General features: G+C 29.8%; 3 protein-coding genes across 3 annotated transcripts in view; 2 read left to right on the forward strand and 1 right to left on the reverse strand.

Annotated features, from left to right (window-relative positions):
- LOC111420585 (nuclear transcription factor Y subunit gamma) overlaps positions 1 to 22878 on the reverse strand; it is an 83771-nt gene that overhangs the window by 36701 nt on the left and 24192 nt on the right. The gene's annotated exons all lie outside the window — the stretch shown is intronic.
- On the forward strand, positions 8635 to 10004 carry LOC111420584 (vacuolar protein-sorting-associated protein 36-like). The gene is made up of 2 exons (XM_023053601.2): positions 8635 to 8737; positions 8932 to 10004. Exons 1-2 carry the CDS (start codon positions 8723 to 8725, stop codon positions 9739 to 9741), a joined length of 825 nt encoding a protein of 274 aa, XP_022909369.1. The 5' UTR covers positions 8635 to 8722; the 3' UTR covers positions 9742 to 10004.
- On the forward strand, positions 15467 to 22225 carry LOC111420583 (cuticular protein 97Ea). Its single transcript, XM_023053600.2, has 3 exons — positions 15467 to 15559; positions 16044 to 16180; positions 20933 to 22225. The coding sequence occupies exons 1-3, from the start codon at positions 15542 to 15544 to the stop codon at positions 21756 to 21758; spliced, it is 981 nt and encodes a 326-aa protein (XP_022909368.2). The 5' UTR covers positions 15467 to 15541; the 3' UTR covers positions 21759 to 22225.

Genomic DNA, 22878 nt, shown 5'->3' on the forward strand with positions numbered 1-22878 from the left:
TACAGGGTATTTCATTTGAAATATGAAAATTGTCACCTGTTTCGTTGTAACCACAAGTACCTGGAACCTGAAAATATTTTAGTTAAAAAGCTGGCATCAAACATCACAAGTCTGCAAATTTTCAAACCTCCACTTCATTTGGTTATTTATTAAGTCACACTAGTATTCATGGCAAACTAGGTTAAATATCGTTATGATATGTGTGCATTTTTGAAAGAACCTAATTATCTCCCAAACTATAAATGTTAGGTATAGGACATATGGGACGAAGACGACTAAGTAATAAAATGTCATCTAAAAAAATGAAGTTATTGTACTTCTAAGTTTCGCAAAAGTTAACGTGCCATAGTAAAGTGACCAAACGCTCTAGACAGTCGTACTCGGCACCAAAACATACTCCATCATGTTGCTTAAGCATGTTCTGAATCCTAAATTGATATCCCAAAAATCGAGTGATTTCTGATTTTTTTAACAAATGTCTGCTGGAGCAGATTTCTCTAGAAAAATTCGAATAACTCGAGAACGGCCGAATAAAATTGCAAAACGTAAAGTTATTCATAAACCTAGAAAACAGAGAAATCCAAATATGTAAAAATATACAGGATGTTCCATTTAAAAAAATAAAGTAGGTGGCGACTTCCGGTATAACCGGAAATGCAAGAAATCTGAAAATATTTTAGTCGAAGAGAACGCAATTTTGGCCAGAACCCCGTATAGTTCTAATGGACGGTTGTCGTGGATGACCTGTATATAACATATTTGAAAATTTATTGTAAAAATAAAGATATTTATTAGAATCATTAAAAGTTATGCAGAATTTCATTCTCTTCGGTTTATTATTTAAGTTTTTATTCGTAGAACCACTAGAAACGGAGATATTCCCTTTATGATTTCAGACACCATCTTTCCAAGATAGCAAAACTACTTTTTTCAGCAAAACTACCCATTGCATACCTGAGAGAACTCGCCAGGGGCGAAGAAATGAAAAGGCTTGGCCAAAAAGGTAGCAAGGACGCCATTTCATGGACCCCAACCCGAGTGTGAAGTACAAAAAAGCCACCTACAACAGGTCTCAAAGGTTGCCTTACGCTGGAAAGAACTTTCAGGTCATAGACAGGCGAAAAGTATGATTATTTCGTCGTAAAAGAAAACTAAAGAGGTTTTATGCCTCAAAAAAGGGAATTAAGGTCGCTCTCAGACTTACACGTCCTAAAAACCACTTCTTCCACATTGGACAAGCTGAATATCAAACTTATCAACTTTGTCACTTCACCTTTTCTATTCTGATGGATTGGTCAATTGTAGATCTGCCACTTTGGTATTCACCAATATAGGTTATATTGGTATAGGTTACATACTTTGGTATTGGTCCGAATTTCCATAAGTTGTGGAAATATAGTTCTAGTTCTATCAGCTTTCTAGTAATTTCGTTCTGGAGACTCTCCGGTATTTTGAAATGATCTAAGAGACACTACGTTTTTATAAATAAATGCTGTGATAAGTACTTTATTTCCTCTTTCTTATTGGTGTTATTTTTACAGTAACGAGTAGATCCTGAAATTGCTTCTCAGTCTTCCGCAGGGTTCCTCAGCTTTCTAAATTTCACCAATTTAGAGATGTACTTCCTCTCAGCTATTAAGAAGTAGATCAGGAATGAATCATTTTTTGTGAACTGGGCTGAGCCGTCCATACTGATAGGATTTGCTAATTATCTTCCGAATATTTAATATTTAAATGCTTCAAAATAACGTTCTAATTTGCTTCATTACCTTCTTTGTAACAAAAATATCGTGTAACTGGGCCTTCATCTGGCCCAAGCCTCAGTCGAATATTGCTATTTTGCTTACCACGTTGCACCACACGTAAAAAAGATGATATTTATCTAGAAACCTTTCTGCACAGAGAGGAGCCGCAAGCACAAGAAATTTTGCTGGTGAATACCATGTCCATAAGTTCCTCGTTAGAGAAATATAAGATTTGAAAGAAAATTTTTGATGGATATCTAGAAAACTAAATAAGTTTTAATACAATTACGCGTATAACTTGAGAATCACCCAGTATATTAACGTTCACTAAATCCTTGGGCTGGTTTTTTGGTCCCTGAATGAACTGCAAATTGAGGCCTAAGTGCTGTGCAGGAATTCACCCCAAATGAAACTACATACATACGTACATCGTTAACTTGTCAAAAATCAAAATGAATATGTCATTTTATTTTTTTTAACTACTCATAGATGGCTCCACTATACAATTAATAGATATTATAACTGACTAAAAAGAAACTATTAGACTATTTCTAACATAAAAAGTAAAACAAAGAAACATTAAACCATACATTGAAAACTTTCCCAACAATAAATCTTAAAGGGGAAAAAAAATATCTGTATACACCTGTCATCGTTGTTGTTCTTTGTGTTTTATTTCCGTTCAGATAATACCTAAAGCATGACTACAACTGAAAACAAAAATAGAGCGCGCTAAAGTTGTCGCAACGTTTTGCAACGAAAAGATAACCTCGTAAAGATACAAAGGAAACATATTAAAACGGTCATTTCGGTCAGCAATTCGGAAAATGATTTAAAAATAATAAAGGCCGTTTTATGGCCTTTAAGTTCTTTCGAAAATTAAATCCGGCACAATTAAAACGAATAATTTACGATATTGCCGAACTATTAATACCCCGTTACGAAAACGGTTTAAAAATTATTATTTAAATTTACGACGTAATAAATAAACAGGAAACGTTTTTATAACAACAAATTCTTATAAGTAGTAGAAATCTACTTTAACGATGAAACGATTCTTTTTAGTTTAGCTATTTTTAATTAGATGGCGCTAAAATAAAATTATTTCTTTTAAATTAATTCAAAAATAAATTAATTCCGTTTAAAATCAAATTATTTTAATCAATAAAGTCAAAATAAAAATAATTAATTTAATTTAGATTAATTTTGCAAGTTAAGTTATGGAATTTTAGGTGCGGTTCTTTTAACCTTGCTCCAATGACCACAACGATGACCACAAATACCTTATAAATTTCATTAGACGCACCTTTTATGAGATCTCAAGACGCCTTCGGGGTGATTAATACCGGGAAATCATGAATTACGTGGATTTTAATCGTGCATAAAGGTAAATGTACTTAAAACAAGGTTACCTCATCGCAAATAATATTCAAAAAGGGTTTATTTATTTGAATGAAATTTCGAAGCGTTATAATTTTAAGTTCATTTTCGTGGAATGTCAAGCGAATTTCTCGCCTACAAATATCTTTCTAATCGTTTTTGACGCAACCACTTTGGGTGTAACCGAAGAATGAATAAAATCGAACTTTAGAAACGATTATTAACATAATTGATTAAAGTCGACGTCGTTTTGAAAAGAATACTGCGGCGTACTTCCGCATTTTCCTTTTCGGTGGCTTTCGCGATGATTACAATCGACGTGGATTTCCCCTCGTTTTTACGCAAACAAAAAGCGCGTTTATTAATGTAACGCCCAATTTTCGAGCGAAACTTTTTCTTTTATGGGCTGTCGCGACAATCGAGAACGATATCTTCGCTTTTTTTTTGTGGTTCGATTGTGTCCTTGGCAGGAATTTGATCTTGAAATGATCCTCACGAAGTGTGACGGATTTAATGAAATTGTTAGAAATTTTTTTTTTGTTAGGATAAAATCTTTGTTTTGCGTGGTTGTAATAAGTTCATTTTATGATTATATCACGGCTTAGAATGTTAGAACGTGAAAGTGTTTAGTATATCGATTGTAAAATGTTATGTAATAACGTGATAATAATTAATAATAAATCAGATTTTTTTTAAATTAATTAAACTTTGGTATCTTCTTGTGTTATTAATTTTATAATTAAATTCATGCATACACGTGGTGTTATCTAATCCTTTTCTACTTAAAATCGTCTTCAATAACAATATTGCCCCATTAGTCTAGCCATCAAGTGGACCAACAAATATGTCTCCCAGATCAATTCAACTCGTTGGATTATCTCGACCTCTCTCAACATCGATTAGTCGAATAATGTCGTATTTTTTTCTCAACAAGGGTTAATTTAGAATTTTTTTTTAATTATAAAGCTCTTCTTTTTTTATCATTAATGGTAAAAATAACATAATTATATTTGTAATTATCGTGAAAAATCCTTTAAAATGAACCCAAACTCGACCTATTTATCTCCAACCGTTATCGAGATATCTTAATTTATAGCAAAAACAAAATGGCGGTTATTTGACATTTGACAGTTTATAACTAATTTTTTTATTTTTTACCCCGAGTGTATGATGTTTGGTATCAAATTAAAGCATTTTTGATTCTTATTAACATGATTTTAATATTTATCAAAAAATCGTTATATTTAATTTTGACATTTGACAGTTTATAACCTAACTTTTTAATTTTTTAACCCAAATATATCATGTTTGGCATCAAATGAAAGCATTTTTGATTCTTATTAACATCATATCAATATTTATCAAAAGCTCGTTATATTTAATTTTGACATTTGACAGTTTATAACCTAACTTTTTTTTTTAACCAAAGTATATCATGTTTGGTATCAAATTAAAGCATTTTTGATTCTTATTAAGATAATTTCAATATTAATCAAAAGTTCGATATATTTAATTTTGACATTTGACAGTTCCCAACCTAACTAGTTTATTTTTTAACCCAAATATAACAAATTTGGTATCAAATGAAAGCATTTTTGATTCTTATTAAGCTCATTTCAATATTAATCAAAAGATCGTTATGTTTAATTTTGACATTTGACAGTTTCTAACCTAACTTGTTATTTTTTAACCCAAATACATCATGCTTGGCATCAAATGAAAGCATTTTTGATTCATATTAAGAACATTTGAATGTTAATTAAAAGATTGTTGTTTTATTTTGACATTTGACAGTTCTCAACCTAACTATTTTATTTTTTAACCCAAACATATCATAAAATAAAAACAATATTAATACAAATATATCATGTTTGGTAACAAATTAAAGCATTTTTGATTCTTATTAAGATCATTTTAATATTTATTAAAAAATCGATATATTTAATTTTGACATTTGACAGTTCCTAACCTAACTTTTTTATTTTTTAACCCAAATATATCGTGTTTGGCATCAAATGAAAACTTTTTTTATTTTTATCAATATTATTCCAATATTTATCAAAAAATCGTTATATTTAATTTTGACATTTGACAGTTTATAACCTAACTTTTTTACTTTTTAACCCAAATACATCATGTTTGGCATCAAATGAAAGCATTTTTGATTCATATTAAGATCATTTCAATGTTTATCAAAAAATCGTTGTTAAATTCTGAAATTTGACAGTTCCCAACCTAACTATTTTATTTTTTAACCCAAATACAGGGTGTCCGGAAATGACGTGTACAACGGAAGACCACAAGTACCTTAACCAAAAGTATGATGATTTAACTCAACTTATCTATATAAAATTGTTAAAAAAAATAAAATAATTTAGTCGCTAGAGGGCTTTAAAAATTCATGATGAATTAAAGATAAAACGCAAAATGAGAATTACGAATACCGCTGTCAAGTTTAAGTAACAAACTGTTTTTGTTCTTAAAATTAATAACACCTAGCCAACTATTAAAAAAAAAATTATTAGATGTGATGTAAGGTAGACATCACTAATTCGCGCTTGTGGGGATTTAGAAAATATTTTTTTGTGGCTAAACCGTTCACCCAGCTGAAATTTTGTAAGAGAGAAAATAGTTTCTAAATGAAAGTAACTAAATATTCAGAAAAGAAAAATGGTAGTGTTTGTACAGGGGGTTAAAAAGATATGGATGAATAAATTATTGTGACAAAGTTTTTTTTTTTTGCTGATTTTCGACTTATTTAAAAAAAAATATTATTTTTAAAGCCCTCTAGAGGCTAAACTAAGCTATGTTGCATATAGATAAGTTGGGTCTTGCGTTGTACACGTCATTTCTGGACACTCTGTATATCATAAAATAAAAACAATATTAATACAAATAATGGGATTAAATTAATGGATACAAAATAACAAATCGTTTCAAATGAACCCAAACTCGACTTATTTCTCTCCAACGGTTATCGAAATATCTTGATTTTTAGCAAAAAAAAATGGCGGTTATTTGACATTTGACAGTTTATAACCTATCTTTTTTATTTTTTAACATAAACATATTTATCGTGCTTGGTATTAAATGAAAGCATTCTTGATTCTTATTAAGATCTTTTCAATATTTATCAAAAAATCATTATATTTAATTTTGACATTTGACAGATTCCAACCTAACTTTTTTACTTTTTAACTCAAATATATCATGTTTGGCATCAAATGAAAGCATTTTTGATTTTTATTAAGATGATCTTAATATTCATCAAAAAATCATTATATTTAATTTTGACATTTGACAGTTTTTAACCTAACTTTATTATTTTTTAACCCAAATATATCATGTTTGGCATCAAATAAAAGCATTTTTGATTCATATTAAGATCATTTCAATATTTATCAAAAAATCGTTATATTTACCTCTCTCAATCTCGATTAGTTTTAATAAGCATCAATTTAGACAATTTTTTTAGTTATAACGCTGTGTTTTTAACGTTAATGGATAGAAAATTAAAAATCCTTTAAAATGAATCCAAACTTGGCTTATTTATCTCCGATCGTTATAGAGATATATTAATTTTTAGCAAAACAAAATGGCGGTTATTTGACATTTGACAGTTTATAACCTATCTTTTTTTTTTATTTTTTAACGTACACATATCGTATTTAATATCAAATAAGAGCATTTTTGATTCATATTAAGATCATTTCAATATTAATGAAAAGATCGTTATGTTTAATTTTGACATTTGACAGTTTATAACCTACCTTTTTTATTTTTAATCCCAAATATATCATGTTTGGTATCAAATGAAAGCATTTTCGATTCTTATCAACATTATTTCAATATTTATCATAAAAATGTTGCATGTAATTTTGACATTTGACAGCTTATAACCTAACTTTTTCATTGTTTAACCCAGATATATCATGTTTGGTATCAAATGAAAGCATTTTTGATTCTTATTAAGATTATTTCAATATTTATCAGATAATCGATATATTTAATTTTGACATTTGACAGTTTCTAAGCTAATTTTTTCACTTTTTAACCAAAATATATCATGTTTGGCATCAAATAAAAGCATTTTTGATTCTTATTAAGATCATTTCAATATTTATCAAAAAATCGTTATATTTAATTTTGACATTTGACAGTCTATAACCTAACATGTTTACTTTCTAATCCAAGTATATCATGTTTAGTATCAAAAGAAAGCATTTTTGATACTTATTAAGACCATTTAACAAAAAATCGATATATTTAATTTTGACATTCGACAGTTTATAACCTAACTTTTTTACTTTAAAACCCAAATATATCCTGTTTAGCATCAAATGAAAGCATTTTTCATTCTTATTAAGATCATTTCAATATTTATAAAAAAATCGTTATATTTAATTTTGACATTTGACAGTTTCCAACCTAACTTGTTTATTTTCTAACCCAAGTATATCATGTTTGGTATCAAATGAAAGCATTTTTGATTCTTATTAAGACCATTTCAATATTTATCAAAAAATCGATATATTTAATTTTGACATTTAACAGTTTATAACCTCACTTTTTTATTTTTAAACCCAAATATATCATGTTTAGCATCAAATGAAAGCATTTTTCATTCTTATTAAGATCATTTCAATATTTATCAAAAAATCGATATATTTAATTTTGACATTTGACAGTTTATAACCTAACTTGTTTATTTTTTAACCCAAGTATATCATGTTTGGTATCAAATGAAAGCATTTTTGATTCTTATTAAGATCATTTCAACATTTATCAAAAAATCGTTATATTTAATTTTGACATTTGACAGTTTCCAACCTAACTTGTTTATTTTTTAACCCAAGTATATCATGTTTGGTATCAAATTAAAGCATTTTTGATTCTTATTACAATCATTTCAATATTTATCAAAAATACATTATATTTAATTTTTCAGAAGGCTAAACCGAAATGTTTCTAGATACTTTAATCTCTTTAATTCAAGATGGCCGAAAACAAAACACTGATTAATTACATTTACTGATTAAATATACTGGTAAAAATGAGTTTTAAGATAGATACGGGGTGTGATACATCAAATTAGGTTAAAATTTTCTAATCAATACGAAAATCTATAATTTTCACTGGAGTAAAAATGAAGTAAAAAAAAGTAGCTAAGGAATTTTAAATAAAATTACCATATAAAAAGTATTCAAGAGGTGTGTTATGGAGAGCAAAACAATCCAATGGCATTTAATGTTGGAAAATACATAAATACGGGTTTAAATCAACTACAAATACAGGTGTTCTATATCGAACGATTCCACATAAATTAATTGATTACTAAATAAGTGAGGGAGATCTTATTAATATTAATAAATTTGAGGCGAAGATTTAAATTTATTATTTTTTTGAGAAATTTATGAATTATTAATTTGTACATTCGGAAGTAATAATCCGCATTGGATGTTGAATCGGTTTAGAATTGAGCCAACCTTCAGCGTGCAAGAACCGCAACTGTGGGGGAAACTGAAAACTATATAAGAACCAACGATATTGGGCGAGGCCCGTTTATCGACTTGTTTTTCTTCGTTGTGTCCACCAAGATGCAATTAATATTCGTAAGTATCATTTTTATTAATTATGATTAATAATTAAATTGATTAATTTTATTTTTCATAATAAATATTATCTTATTTGATATAAATATAACTTTTTAAATATCAAGGTCTTAAGTTGCACTTTATAAATTAATAACCTTGAAGACTTTTATTTCTTATTTTCACTTTTTTCCATTTATTTCTTCTTTTTTTAGATACTCTTAGTGTTTGTGCCAATAATTTTGGCTCAACAATACACCACCCCAGTTCCAATTTTGAAGCAAATTAATAAACACAACGAAGATGGGTCTTATAGTTACGGTTATGAAGGGGCTGATGGCTCGTATAAGATCGAAACTAAATACCCGAATGGAGAGGTTTATGGGAAATATGGTTATATAGATGATCAAGGAAAATTGCGCGAGGTTGAATATGGAGCCACTCGAAGAGGATTTGAACCAGCCGGGCAAGACATCACGGTGGCTCCACCTACTTTAACTAATAATCAACAAGCTTTGAGGCCGTTAGCGCCGAATGAAGAGGATGATGGGCAATATCGCGAAGATCCCGCTGCTTATTACAAGAATGATGCTTTTAATTCTGAAAATAGCGTCAATAATAATAATGTTTATAGCAATAGGCCGAGTTATCAAAGCTTTCAGAGTCAAAATTACCAATCTCAACCGGTTTATACTAATACTAAGCAAGATTATCAAGAACCTAGTTATCAACAACCGAGTTATCAGCAATCTAATTATCAGCAAAGTAGTTATCAACAACCCAGTTATCAACAACCGAGTTATCAGCAATCGAATTATCAACAACCGAGTTATCAGCAATCGAATTATCAGCAACCGAGTTATCAGCAATCAAATTATCAACAACCGAGTTATCAACAAAACACTTATCAACAACCTTATCGACCTCAATCTCATTTTAATTTTAATAGCCAACCTCAAGTTTCTCAACCTCATCCTTTAACAGGTGTTGATTACGCCAGTGGAAGTTACTCCGTTAGTTATTAATAAGAATTATTTGTGTATTTTTAATTATGAGGAGGGTTAATGTAAAAAAAAATGACAAAAAAAAACTAGTCTATAATAAAAATAAACATCCCAAGACTTATCTCCATTAATCTAATCACTTATTCATGTTAATTTTAAGGTTATGCCAATAATAATAAGGAGTTGTGTATGTATATACTTAAATAATAAAGATATTTATGTTATTATCAAAAAAATTGTGTTGTAACTTTGAAAATGAATAAAGAAAATGTGATAATAAATAATTCTTCTCTTTGTTTCGATTTGCTTCGATGTATAAGATAAAATTGGTTCTTCTGAAAGGTCGTTTTAAGATTGGAATGTCTCGTTCGATATCCTGTACGCACTTAAAACGGGCAGCTTATAACTTATAGCACAAGAACAAGGAAGGGTGGAGTCGAAAACAACCTTGAATCGGAATTCCAACGATCTGGTGACAAATAAAATCAATTCATTACTAATTTAGTTCGATTCAAAATCAGGATGGAAACGTTTCTAAAAAAAGAAAGTTTATTTAATCGAGGGTTGAATTGGAAATTTCAAACGAGAATCGCGTGCATGTTAAATAGCCATTTTTATTATTTAAGGTTCTTGTTTTATACATAATAAGTTCGGACACAATGCGTGGACAAAGTCACGCTCCGTTTGGTGTGGGTATCGTGTAGTTGAAAGAAAACGTTCTTTCGCTTACTCAACGTTGTATCGCGATCGGGAGACAGTGTGTTATGTAAAAGAGTTTTACTTTTGTTGGGTATTTTTAGATTACGTTAACTGGGGTGAAACTAATTTTGAAATAAATCCAACTAAATTATCCGAAAAAATCAAGGTTACATCGAAAATAGAACAAATTGAAAAGAAAAAATCAATTTTAAGCTAACTTCAAAGATATTAATTTGTCTAAATGATTTATATCCAACCTAAATTGTTCAAAATCATACAAAACTGCATCTAATGTTGATTAAAATAAACCTATAATAATGCAAAATTGTTCAAAATGATTGAAAATTGGTTGATGATGTTTGAAAATGTGTCAAAATGATTTTTATCCATTCCAAGTTGTTCAAAATTATATAAAACTGCATTTAATGATGATTAAAACTAACCTATAACAATGCGAAATTGATCAAAATGATTGAAAATTGGTTGATGATGTTTGGAAACTTGTTTAAATAATTGCAAAATGATTTATATTAGTGATAGAACGGATGGTGATTTTGCGAAAAAATTAAGATATGTCAACTTATTTAATTTTCATATTTTCGTATTTTTCTCGATATTAACGTCTCTGAGAGCAAATATACAAGAGAGCAATATTGTTAAGAACAAAATTTGCTACAACTTTTGTTATAAAAGTTTTTTGATAACATGCTCCGATTCCCAAATGTTACCATTAAGAGCAAGTAAAACAACAAAATTCATTAAATTTTGGCATTTTTGTGTTTTCTCGATATTGACACATCTGAGAGCAAAAGTGAAAGAGAACAATATTGTTAAGAATAAATTTTGCTACAACTTTTGTTCTAAAAGTATTTTTGTAACATGCTTCGATTCCCAAATGATACCATTAGCTAATAGTAAAACAAGGAAATTCATCAAATTTTCGTATTTTTCTCAATATTGACGAATCTGAGAGCAAAAGTGAAAGAGAACAATATTGTTAAGAATAAATTTTGCTACAATTTTTGTTCTAAAAGTATTTTTGTAACATGCTTCGATTCCAGAATGTTACCATTAGCTAATAGTAAAACAAAGAAATTCATCAAATTTTCGTATTTTTCTCAATATTGACGAATCTGAGAGCAAAAGTGAAAGAGAACAATATTGTTAAGAATAAATTTTGCTATAACTTTTGTTCTAAAAGTATTTTTGTAACATGCTTCGATTCCCGAATGATACTATTAGTTAATAGTAAAACAAGGAAATTCATCAAATTTTCGTATTTTTCTCAATATTGACGAATCTGAGAGCAAATATACAAGAGAGCAATATTGTTAAGAACAAAATTTGCTACAACTTTTGTTATAAAAGTTTTTTGATAACATGCTCCGATTCCCAAATGTTACCATTAAGAAACAACAAAATTTATTAAATTTTAGCATTTTTGTGTTTTCTCCATATTGACACATCTAAGAGCAAAAATGAAAGAGAACAATATTGTTAACAATAAATTTTGCTACAACTTTTGTTCTAAAAGTATTTTTGTAACATGCTTCGATTCCCGAATGATACCATTAGTTAATAGTAAAACAAGGAAATTCATCAAATTTTTGTATTTTTCTCAATATTGACGAATCTGAGAGCAAAAGTGAAAGAGAACAATATTGTTAAGAATAAATTTTGCTACAACTTTTGTTCTAAAAGTATTTTTGTAACATGCTTCGATTCCCGAATGTTACCATTAGCTAATAGTAAAACAAGGAAATTCATCAAATTTTCGTATTTTTCTCAATATTGACGAATCTGAGAGCAAATATACAAGAGAGCAATATTGTTAAGAATAAGATTAGCTACAACTTTTGTTCTAAAAGTATTTTTGTAACATGCTTCTATTCCCGAAGGATACCATTAGCTAATAGTAAAACAAGGAAATTCATCAAATTTTCGTATTTTTCTCAATATTGACGAATCTGAGAGCAAATATACAAGAGAGCAATATTGCTAAGAATAAGATTAGCTACAACTTTCGTTCAAAAAGTTTTTTTATAACATGCTCCGATTTCCAAGTGTTACCATTAACAATTTGTAGAACAGCGAAATTCATAAAATTTTCATATTTTGGTATTTTTCTCGATATTGACGTATCTGAGAGCAAATATACAAGAGAGCAATATTGTTAAGAACAAAATTTGCTACAAATTGTGTTATAAAAGTTTTTTGATAAGACTAAGATATAACGATGCAAAATTGTTAAAAGTTAAAAAGAAAAGAATCATTTTAAGCTAACTTCACAGATATTAATTTGTCTAAATGATTTATATCCAACCTAAATTCTTCAAAATCATATAAAACTGTGTCTAATGATAATTAAAACTAACCTATAACAATGCAGAATTGTTCAAAATGACTGAAAAGTGGTTGATAATATTTAAAAACTTGTCTAAATGATTGTAAAATGATTTTTATGCATTCCAAGTTGTTCCAAATCATACAAAATTGCATCTAATGTTGATTAAAGCAAACCTATAACGTTGCAAAATTGCTCAAAATCATTGAAACTTGATTGACAATGTTTGGAAACTTGTCTAAATGATTGCAAAATGATTTATATCCATTCAAATTTGTTCAAAACCACATAAAATTGCATCTAACGATGATTAAAGCAAACCAATAACGATGCAAAATTGTTCAAAATGATTGAAACTTGGTTGATAAGGGTTGGAGACTTTATATCCACTCCAAGTAATCCAAAATCATATAAAACTGCATATAATGCTGTTTAAAACCAACCTATAACGATGCAAAATTGTTCAAAATGATTGAAACTTATATGAAGGAAATTATTTTATATTAAACTTCGTACTTGCTTGTATTTTAATGTCTATTGGTACCGGTTTCGACTTTTAAGTCATCATCAGCCAAAATCTATGTAAGTAGACACAAAAAACCATCACATCAATTAAACTAAATTAACAAATCGTTATAAAAATATAGCTTACGTCAAAATATGAAGAAAATGTTAAGTTTGAAAATATAAAAGTAACACATATGATTTAAAAATGAATAAAACAATATTAAATAATATTAAAATCAGTCAAAATAACTATGTTACAAATTAAACTTGGTTGGTAATGTTTGGAAAATTGTCAAAATGATTTTAAATGATTTATATCCATTCCAATTTGTTTAAAATCGTATAAAACTGCATCTAACGATGATTAAAACGAACCTATAACGATGCAAAATTTGTCAAAATTATTGAAACTTGGTTCGTAATGTTTGGAAACTTGTCTAAATGACTGCAAAATGATCTATATCAATTCAAAGTTGTTCAAAATCATATAAAACTGCGTCTAACGATGATTAAAACGAAGCTATAATGATGCAAAATTGTTCAAATTGATTGGTAATGTTTGGAAACTTGTCAAAATGGTTGTAAAATGATTTATAGCTATTCCAAATTGTTCAAAACCATATGAAATAGCATCTAATGTCGTTTAACACAAACCTATAACGTTGCAAAATTGTTCGAAATAATTCAAACTTGGAAGATAATGTTTGAAAACTTGTCTAAATGATTGTAAAATGATTTATAGCTATCCCAAGCTGTTCTGTTTCTGTCTAATACGCGGGAGGGAGTGTCTGTTATATCAGAAAGTCCGTTATACTATAAAAATATGTTCCTGAATACGGCATTTGGGTTGGTATGAAAAATTTAATACTCAATAACATTTTTTTCTATCAAAACAAAATAAAAAACAAGAAAATAATAATACAGGGTTGGGTTGGGTTGTGTTTTTTTGAATAACTCAACAATCAGCTGTCAAATTGCTATGTTACGCGATTTTTTGGCAACAGAACTTGAAAAAAATGACATGGAGGACTACTGGTTCCAGCAAGATGGTGTATGTAACATACCATCCTGCTTGATTACCATGTTTCCAAATTGATGGGAGCAAGGTTTATGTCAACAAGGCAGACATACTTGAGCAACTTAAGGCCAACATACGCCAAGAAATCGCCGAAATAACACCCGAAACACTCGTAAAAGGGCCGATTTTGTGGTGACAGCTGGGAGATGCCACCTATTAGACATCATTTTCAAAAAATGACAAAACAAATTGTACAACTTCAAACCTACGTTGCAAAATTGTTCAAATTGATTGAAAATTGGTTGGCAATGTTTAGAATCTTGTCTAAATGGTTGCAGAATGATTTATATCTAATCTAAGTTGTTTAAAATCTCATAAATCTGTATCTAACGATGTTTAAAATAAACCTATGATGATGTAAAATTGTTCAAAATGATTAAAAATTGGTTGGAGATGTTTGGAAACTTGTCTAAATGATTGCAAAATGATTTATATGCATTCCAAGTTATTCAAAATTATATAAAACTGCATTTAACGCTGTTCAAAACAAACCTACAACGTTGCAAAATTGATCAAAACGATTAAAAAATTGGTTGGATATGTTTGGAAACTTGTCTAAATGATCAAAATCATATAAAATTGCATCTAATGATGTTTCTAACAGTGTTAGAGTGTTGTATATTTTTATTGAACTAAAACTAGAACTAGCACTAAACCTACCAATTTTTTATCATTGATTCTACCGTTATTTGGCCAGAATATGTTGGCAAATAAATATTATTAATAAATGTGTCAACCACTCCTTATTATTTTATAACATTAAATTAAATGGTAATGAAAAGGAAAAAACTTAAGAGATTCGAGAAAATAACTTGACATACTTTTAACACCCAAAAAGAAAATTACATAACCTTAAAAATCTAGATCACCTCGTAAATTTTAATAAATCATTATAATTAAAAGATTATTATAATTATAACTAAATAAATAATTTAAATAGAATTATTTCTATATAATTAAAAATTCAAATGATTTATTTATTAATAATATTATAATGAAATGGGATCGATAAAAATGGAATTGAAAATGTAAGAGTGAAAGGTTCAATATCGGCGAAGAAGTTGAAAACCTCTGGCCAACAAAACCTGTGGCTACTGACTATCCTTGTCCCCTACTAAGTTGGCATTTCGAGATTATAAAAGGCTTGTAGTTACCCCCACGACACCTCAGTGTCGTGCAAAACATACAACAAAATGATATTGATTAAAATCGTAAGTATTTTCAAGTTTTTTTTTTAACGTATAATAAGGCTAAGTTAAAATAAGTCCAAATCAATTTGTTGACAATTTTAAAATTGCACCATTTAATTTTTATGATTCTTGAGCATAAATAGTTAAGAAATTCCGCACCCATTTTTATTTTTTATACCCGGTTTAACAATACACTTTCTAAGGCCAATCCCAATTTGTAACAATAGGTTCATCTTGGATCATTTATAATCTAAGAATTTTGAAACTAAAAATAATAATTTCTTTGTATCGGTTTATTGACTTGGTAACTGATTTGTTGAGGAAATGACCTTCTCTGGGCCACCTTCAACATTTAACTCCACCCTGACTCTCAATGCCAACCAGGCGCAGTTAAGATTAAAAATGTTCAGTATTTATAAATAATTCATTCGAAAACAAAGAAAAAAGTAGATCGCAAATGAAGTGAAAGTTTTAATTAATTTATTTGTTATCTTTATTTTTGTAGGTACCAATTTTTGCCGTTTTGGCTATATCTTTAGCTCAAGATTATCAATACGATGCTCCGGTTCGATCAGCACCATCAAGGTTGGAATCATCTGGACCAAAACCGACGCCTGTCCCAATTTTGAAACAAATTAACCGGTAAATATTAAACGTGAACAATTACTTTTCAAAATTTTTTACCTTAAACGTTAAGGTCATCGTCATATTGGATCCTGGTCACAAGGACAATTACGTTCAAATAATTTTTCTTTCATTCAAACTCAGTTTTGAAGAATATAAATCTTTTTTGGATCATAAATAAATATCATTACGAGCAAAGTTAATGATTGAATACTTATCAGAACTCGAAACAATACTTATTGAATTTAGAAACAAACTCAAATTTGATCTACAATAATAAAACTTGTCTAAATCATTGCAAAACGATTTATATCTATTCCAAGTTGTTTAATAACATATAAAACAGCACCTAGTGATGTTCAAAACAAGCCTATAACGGTGCAAAATTTTTCAACGTGACTAAAACTTGGTTGATAATGTTTGAAATGTTGTCTAAATGATTGCAAAATGATTTATAGCTATGCCAGGTTGTTCAAAATAATTACAAACTTGTTGGTGATTTTTGACTCAATATCTAAATGATTAAAAATTGATAAGTAATCATTGAAAGCTTATCCAAATGGTTAAAATCTAGTTGGTTAATATTGAAAACTTGTGTATATCATTGGAAACTGGTTCCTAGCTATACCAGGATGTTCAAAATGATTTAAAACTAGTTGATAACCATTGCAAGCTTGTCTAAATAATTAAATACTATTTGGTGATCATTACAAGTTTGTCTAAATGATTGAAAACGCGTTGTTAATGATTTAGAACTTGCCTAAACGATTAAAATGTGGCTCATAGTTTGACTTAATCGGCGAAAATTGCAAAATTTGAAAGAATTGTTAAATATTTCAAAAAAATTTTTCTCATAAAGTAAAAATGATTTTTCAAAATGGCGTTTTGCATCAAAAAGAGGATGTTATAATTAATAATTGGTGATATTTCTACAAGAATCCTTCAAGAAATTAATTTTATAGCGAATTTTGAAAATTATCGATGAAAATTGCATTTTATCAAAACTTCAAATGCTGTTTTCTCAAAAACTAAAACTTATTCTTCAAAACGGGTTGGTTCATTGGAAAGAGGACACTTTTATTAATACTTTGGGAAATTTTCATACTCATATTCCAAGAAATGGATTTTATACGAATTTTTAAAACTTAATTGGCGAAAATTGCAAAATTCGAAAAAATTCTCGATGATTTCAAAAAATTTTTTCTCAAAAACTAAAAGTGATTTTTCAAAACGGCTTGTTGCATTAAAAAGAGGACACTTTAATTAATAATTGGTGATATTTCTACAAGGATCCTTCAAGAAATGAATTTTATAGCGAATTTTGAAATTTATCGATGAAAATTGCTACATCAAAAATTTTATGAAAACTGCAAATATTGTTTTCTCAAAAACTAAAAGTTATTTTTCAAAACGGGTTGGTTCATTGGAAAGAGGACACTTTTATTAACAGTTTGGAAAATTTTCATAATCATATTCCAAGAAATGGATTTTATACGAATTTTTAAAACTTAATCGGCGAAAATTGCAAAATTCGAAAAAATTGTCGATTATTTCAAAAATTTATTTCTCAAGAACTAAAAGTGATTTTTCAAAACGGCTTGTTGCATTAAAAAGAGGATCCTTTAATTAATAATTGGTGATATTTCTACAAGGATCCTTCAAGAAATTAATTTTATAGCGAATTTTGAAAGTTATCGATGAAAATTGCAACATCGAGAATTTTATCAAAACTTCAAATATTGTTTTCTCAAAAACCAAAAGTTATTTTTCAAAACGGGTTGGTTCATTGGAAAGAGGACACTTTTATTAACACTTTGGGAAATTTTCATACTCATATTCCAAGAAATGGATTTTATACGAATTTTTAAAACTTAATAGGCGAAAATTATAAAATTCGAAAAAATTGTTGATTATTTCAAAAATTTATTTCTTAAGAACTAAAAATGATTTTCCAAAACGGCTTGTTGCATTAAAAAGAGGATACTTTAATTAATAATTGGTGATATTTCCTCAAGAATCCTTCAAGAAATTAATTTTATAACCAATTTTGAAAATTATCGATGAAAATAGCAACATCGAAAATTTTATCAAAACTTCAAATATTGTTTTCTCAAAAACTAAAAGTTATTTTTCAAAACGGGTTGGTTCATTGGAAAGAGGACACTTTTATTAACACTTTGGGAAATTTTCATACTCATATTCCAAGAAATAGATTTTATACGAATTTTTAAAACTTAATCGGCGAAAATTGCAAAATTCCAAAAAATTATTTCTCAAGAACTAAAACTGATTTTTCAAAACGGCTTGTTGCACTAAAAAGAGGATACTTTAATTAATAATCGAAAGTCATAACAGCGACAGTTTTGTTAGTAATGAATGTGATGATTAATTGCAAGTGAAGAGAAGGAAACTAGACGAAACTGCAACAACAGATTTTATATATCGTATTAGGATTGTTAAAATGAGGTTGCTAAAGATAATCCTGATATAAATAAAGTTGTATTCAATGAAAAACGTCACATTAAAAAGAAAAGTACTTCAAGAAAATATATATATTTCTAAGAACTAGCATTAATTTACTTAAAATTAAACATGCAACTAAGCACTCGACAACAAACTGTACTAGGAGTAAACTCAAAATGAATTACGTAAAACATACTATGAAAAACAAAACTTTAAAGTTATCATAGAATGCGTAGTAATCAGACAGCATAGTGTTTTTTAATGTCTGGAGATGTTGAAACTTTTCTTGTTTAATTTTCAATTTTTCTTGGTAAAGTTGTGGTATCTCATTAAATGGTATGCCTAAAGGTACCTTTTTGTTATCTCTAATTGGGAGAGGCTGCCAGTCCTCAGTGCATGCTGCAAAAAACTGTACTTTAAATATTTTACTTGATATGTTTCTGGTCGTTTACGAGCTTTTTGAACATGAGAAGTAATCTGCAGGCACATTTATAATTTTATTTCGTAGTTGCCGTTCTATGCAAGAATGCATGGAATCAGCTTCCATTTGTGTGTTTTAATTATTTCTGGACAACACGCACTTTGTGATGGACGGCAAATTAAGTAAGGTACTGGACAGAATAGCGTTGCGATTTTGGCCAGTACAACCATCGCTAAACAAAAATTAGTTCTTGTCCAGATTGAAGACGTGGCTGCAGGATTTCTGCAAAGCAGCAAATTATTGTAGAAAATTCATTTGCACCAGCATGTATGTAGTTGTGTACAGCTAACTTTGTTTTATAATACAAGCTGGAGACATTTGATTTTGGGCACCAAAGAACTGCCTGTATCACCATAGTATACACTTTGTTGCTCTCACTGCTTTTATTCTGCTCCTTCTCCTCTCTGGCTTCTTTTTTCTTTGCTTGATGCTTTGTGTATTCTTCTTCTAAAATATTATTCGCATTTTTAGCCACACATAAGTTACATTGGTCCTTCTTTTTTTTGAAATAGACACAAATTCATGTCGTTGAAATAGTTTTCAAAATAAGTAGTAAAAAATGGCTCGACGTTCCTTTGATGACACCAATCTTTACTGTAGAGTTCATACAACTGTTGTTTGGACTGCCATTGTGGTTCGAGATATAATTTCTTAGATGTTGATTCTTTTGACTTGGGTCCTCATTTTTCCGGTTTGTCTCAGTTTTTATAGATTCGTCATCATCAGCCGTAGAGTGTAAACCAAGTTCTGTTTCATCTTCTTTCATTTCACATTTAAAGGAACTGTCTCCTATTCCTAGTGAATTAAGAAACATTCTTTTGCACACCTTGAGTCGTTCATTGTTTTTTCGTAAATAGTAAGTAAAGCTATTTACCCTTCGTGAGTTCTCCTCTTCTTTTCGATCTCTGTGTCGTTGAGTTTTACCCAATTTCATATTCAGCTGCACAAAATGTTTCTTTTCTTTCCAACTCAATTTCCAAAAACTGTCGAATTCTGATTCTCTATCCTCCTTAGAAAATAAATAACATTTTAATGTAGGCTTTTTTGCTGAACCCTGATTTTTGGTAGATATTTTGCACGAACACCTCTCTTTCAGAACTAGCTGTTGGTTTGGAATGCTGTATTCCCATTTCCCATCAACTATCTTTTTTCCTTTATACGAGTCGCCCAGCTCTCTTCTTCTTTTATTTTGCTCCCTCTTCCAGTTGCCTTTTTTAACGTGTCTTCTTTTCAGTCTTTTTCTTCTCAAAGGCTCTTCGTTTTCCGCATTTTCTTCTTCGCTATTCAAGTCTTCAGTAGGTCGATAATTTGGATTTTCGGCAGTTGATGTTTTAGTAGTATTTTGATTCACACTGCCTTTCACAATTTCATCCCTAGAAATATCTTCCGCTGAGTTAGGCTCCGAATCTTTTTCTTTGCAACTTTGAACTGCAGTAGGTTGATAATCTGTGTCTTCAGTTTGTGACACCTTATTGGCATTTTTCTCAGTAACTTCTATGTTTTCGTCTTCCAAAGTATCTTCAGATAAGAAGTATACTTCACTAGCTTCTATCTCCACATCTTCATCTAGCTTCCGCTTTGGAGATCCCTTGGCACAAAACGTTACGGAGTTACGAGGTTTTTTTTAACGCTATACCAACTAACACGGAGTTACAACGTAGCTACCAAGTCATACTAACACATGGCGCAAATATCTAAAATTATGATAAAAATGGAGTTACGAGGTTTGCTAATTAGGGTGACGAAAAGTCCTATTGAGGTTGAACTTGATTATTATCTGCAGTGTCCAACACCTAAAAGAGATACTAATTTTTTTTTTATTGTAGGCATAACGAAGATGGTTCCTATACTTATGGTTACGAAGGTGCTGATGGTTCCTTCAAAATTGAAACAAAACTTCCAACTGGTGAAGTAAAAGGAAAATATGGCTATGTTGACGATACTGGAAAAGTCCGAGTGGTCGAATATGGTGCCACCAAATACGGTTTTGAACCAGCCGGTGAAGGAATTACCGTAGCTCCCCCCACGTTAGTCGATGAAACTACTAATAAAGATGGTTCAACTAAACCCGAGTACACCGCTGAATTCTACGACCCAGAACCAGCTCCTGCTCCACGTCCCGCTCCTCGTCCAGCACCGCGCCCCGCTCCACGTCCAGCTCCATCACCATCTTACGATTCTTACTCTCCACCCCAACAATTCGAACCAGCCCCACAAAGACCAATTCCTCAAAGACCACAAATTTCCGGAGCAGCTCCAGCTCCTTTAAGACCGTCAGCTTCGTTTAGTTTCGGGGATGATTTCGACACGAGACCACTTCCAAAGATTTCTTACGCCCAACCAGCTCCAGCTCCGAAACCGGCACCTACAAGATTCTCGTTTGACGACGATGCGTTTTCAAGACCAGCTCCAGCTCCGGTTCAAAAACAAAGTTTTTCTTTTGATGAACCAAGATTTGCACCTCAAACACGACCTGCACCCCAACCACAATTCGCACCAGCTCCAGCTCCAGCTCCAGCACCAAGACCAATTGCAAGACCTGCAACGGCCGTAAGAAGTAGCGGAGGAATTTTGGATCAATTAGCTAAGGATTATGCCCTTCCAAATGGAGGTGGAGCACCTTTACACGATATTAGTTTTGGATATTATTAATTTATACTTTTTTTGGTAATCCTTTAACGATTAAATTTGTAATCGAAATTTTTTTTATAAATCTTAAGTTAAAGGATTCGATGGTTGTTGGGTTATTTTAAAAAAATTTGTGTGAATTTTAGGTTGAACAAGTTAATTTCTTCTTTTAAATCTCAAATCTTATATTTTCTCTTTTTCTATCATTAAAAAATACTTATTTTAACCTAAAGTTCAAAACTGATTATTTTTTTTAAAATTCAACAACTTTTCGTTGCTAGTCCTCAATGCAGGCGAATCAAAATTCTTTTTATATAAAATTCATTCCTAAATTAGACTGTAAATATTGTCCAAGTTTTCAATTAATTAATTTACGAAATCTTTATCGATAAGGAAATAAAAATAATAAATATAAAATAAATTTGAATTGATTAAAGTGTGATCTTGTGTGTTGTATTTATGCGGTTTTTAATAAATGGAAAGAAAATAAAGTAATTCTTCTTTAATAATTTCTATCACGAATATACAGGGTGTTTCTGTAAATCATGGCATAATTTTAATTAAAAATACTAAAGTAAAAAATGATAACGATTCGTGTAAAAATTGTTGATCTAAAACTCTTTTAATGTAAAGTTGCGGCTCTCCAGGTCCATACGAAAAAATTAATAATTTATTGGCTTTGAAGTATCATTAGAAGTTGCAAAAGGAGGAAAATCATTCACAGATGGTGACTACGTCAAAAATTGTTTTATACGTGCATCTGAAGAACTGTTTCGTGATAATATATAATAAAATATACAATTATACATAATAAAATACACTCAGCGGCCAAAATGTTGACCAGTTTCAAACTGCAATAACTTTTGAACGTATTGCTCAATTTGAATAAGGTTTTTTTTTATTTGAAAGGTCTACCCTTTGACAATATTTCTGTAAGTAGCTTCCCCATTTGGCGCTCTTCAATTTCAGCAATGATGAATAACGCTAATCCGTGTTTTCTTCCTACATTTTGAAGCTTAAATTCATTTTAGAGAATCTGGTTCCACTCTTCTTCTAGCGCTATTTGGAGATCATCTAGCGTTTGTATAGCGGCTCTAACTCGTCTCTCTAGCATATCCCACATGTGTTCTATAGGGTTTAAATC

This window comes from Onthophagus taurus, chromosome 3 (assembly GCF_036711975.1).
Source record: "Onthophagus taurus isolate NC chromosome 3, IU_Otau_3.0, whole genome shotgun sequence".
Lineage (NCBI taxonomy): Eukaryota > Metazoa > Arthropoda > Insecta > Coleoptera > Scarabaeidae > Onthophagus > Onthophagus taurus.